The sequence below is a fragment of the Galeopterus variegatus genome, unplaced genomic scaffold (genome assembly GCF_000696425.1).
Source record: "Galeopterus variegatus unplaced genomic scaffold, G_variegatus-3.0.2 Scaffold986, whole genome shotgun sequence".
NCBI lineage: Eukaryota > Metazoa > Chordata > Mammalia > Dermoptera > Cynocephalidae > Galeopterus > Galeopterus variegatus.
The window spans coordinates 352,785-355,506 of NW_007727097.1; the positions used below are offsets into that span (position 1 = coordinate 352,785).

The 2,722-nt window shown below is 43.0% G+C and overlaps 1 protein-coding gene across 1 annotated transcript in view; it reads right to left on the reverse strand.

Moving 5' to 3' along the window:
- Nucleotides 1-1,492: 1,492 nt before the first annotated feature.
- LOC103591554 overlaps nt 1,493-2,722 on the reverse strand; it is a 71,334-nt gene continuing 70,104 nt past the window's right edge. Inside the window, exon 4 of the mRNA XM_008574035.1 lies at nt 1,493-1,613. Coding sequence (XP_008572257.1) covers nt 1,493-1,613 — 121 coding nt within the window. The remainder of the gene's footprint in view (nt 1,614-2,722) is intronic.

Sequence of the window (2,722 nt, forward strand, 5' to 3'; positions counted from 1 at the left end):
AGAGGAGAGTACCTGGAGGTGTCCAGTTGTTGGTGACTGGCGTGGAGGAGGATGGGCCACAGGGCAGGCAGAGGCAATCCCAGGAGATTGTAGTGTCATGGGCCAGAGGATGAAAGTGTTTCCACCAGGACAGAAGGAAATGACCGATAGCACTCATTAAATGCAAGGATAGCTAATAGAATTAAACTGAGTAACAGACGAGCCCCTCTGAAGACAATATAGGGCACAGTGCAGCGTGCCCTGAAAACAAAAATGGTAATTACTGTTATTAATGGCTCACAGATTTCAGTGAGCATCACACTAGACATTCCATATGTGGGATTGCCTGACAAGAAGAGCGTCAACCCTTCTTCCTTTTGAAAGCTGGATGCATTACTGTGTGTCTACAAATTCCTCCTAGTCCACGAAATAGGCAACGTGATATGAGAATGAGAAGGTGGAAGAGAAAGGAAAGAATAGGACTCTTTGGAAAAAAAGAAATAAGGATGTTTGCTGCAGATGTCAGCCAAGGGTGAATTTGATTTTCAAGCTTCTCCCAGTGCCAGCCTGTGACAGAAGCAGAGGTCAAAATCAGAGGACTGCGTCCACACACATTTAGGTAAACACACACACACACACACAAATACAACTCCACCTTCGAATCGAGAGAAACAATGAACAGGCATAAAATGATCTTCTTTGGTAAAGCCCTTTGTATGTTTGTTAATGGCTGAAGATTCATCCCATATCAAAAAAATAAGTTAAAATTTTTTAAATAAATGGATAAAGATGAATGGGAGGCACAGTCAGGTGCATCGGTCTCCATCTGCCACAACTGCACGATGTGAGACTGGGCAGTCATTTAACTGCTTAGGGCTCTGGTTTCCCCCCTTGCTTACTAAAAATCCCTCCCATGTCTGAAAGAGTAAAATTCCTGCCCTTGACAATATCCCATGTAATACACACATGGCAGACTCCTAGTGTTACTACCAGTTTGATAATTACACAGAAATAATGCACTGTTCCCATTCTTTATAGAAGGGACTTTGCAAAGCACTGAGGCTTTCTGCCTTGAAAGGGGAACTATTCAAATATTGGTGCCTAACCGCTAAAGAAAAGGGATCCATGGCAACACAGATGCTCCCGGGTCAAGCACAAGTTCCGAGAAGCAAGGGACATGCAAATGAACACAAACCAGCGGACCAAGGCCTGCGCAGGCAGTGTTTTCTCTAATCAAGCCCTTGTCATGCCAGAACACAGCAATTCTGTGGCAGTGCTGAGTATAACACAAACACTGAGGGGCCAAAGAAAGGGTCTTCCTGGTAGGAGGTTTTCTGCCTTATTCTCCCAATCCAAAAAAGTGGATGTTCATTTTACTTAAAATTGGCACAAAAAAATAATAACTCCCACCCTGTTTTGTATGGCCAAAAGCCCAGGTTTAAATTTTAACATTTGCTCGTATGCTACTGTTTAAGTCAAGTCTTGAACTGTTTCAGCTGCTCGAAAGGGAAGGTCAGGAATGGTGGGTGGGCGAGCTCGTGGCCCGGTCGATGCGGGCTCGAGTCAGGATCCAGGTGATGCGTAAGGTGACTGCCATTTCATTACCTTTGGGCAGTCCCCGAGAAGCAGGCATTCTTGGAAGAGAGTTCAGGAGAACTGGAGTCACCACAAAAAGATCTGAACTTGTTTTAAATGTTAAACAAATTTAGAAATAAAAAAGTTTAGAGCAGTTTGATGGCAAAGTAAATAAGGAAATTTGCAAAGGCATGAGGGTCAGGTTCTGCAAGTCCCCATCTCTGCATCTGTGAAAGGAAAGGGGTTGACACGGCCTGAAGTTCTCCTTGGTTCTTTTCAGGCCTAGATATTGGGTGCCTCAGCAGCACCTCCCATAAGTCTATCCTTCGCTCTATTTTTGTTTGGCAAACTCAAAACTGCCATGGCTCCTGGTCACCGATCACACCATCTCAGCTACCAAAGCCTGTTAAACATGTCCCACAAGCCATCTGTTACATGATCTTCATTCCAGGCATCAGCTATCTCCCGACAGCTCGGTGATGTAATGAGTTTTCCAAGTCTCCTTTAAGGGAAAATAAAAATACTTAAAGTTGGTTTTGAAAAGTCCTGCCAAGCTTCTAGGCTTACATCTTTTGAGGACATTTTTATTTAGAGCACCCGCGAGAGCTGGAAAAAAAAGTATAATCTGGGAGAATGTTCCTATTTCAACAATTTAGCCAATGTTCTCTAGCAGAAGAAATCTTCAGAAACATACCCTCCTAGGTCTTTTTGTACAGAAGCCTCTGCGGGGCTCAGGTCCCTGCCCATATTTGCAGGTACGTTGTACACAGCAGCACTGTGACTGCTTACAGCCCGACCTGCGTAAGCATCCTCCTCCACCTCCCTTGGCTGCCCACTGTGTGTCCCTACATCCAATTTATAATGACCAGATCTCTGGTTTCAAAATAATGAATACTAATACTAAGGACCACCCTAGTGTCTGACAGAAATGGGGGAAGTAAGCAGAGTTGTTAAGGCAGTATCCAGCAAACATATTATGTAAAGTGCCAGGGAGTGAGTACTTTAGTCTTTGTAGAACTGTAGTCAGAATTGTAGACATTATGTAGAAACTTATATAACAAGAAAGAATACAAATTTCCACATTTTATTCATGAAATCCAAAATACAATAATAATTGACTACAATTGCTTGTAATATAAGTCTACTAATGAGAGATGTAAATTTTTTT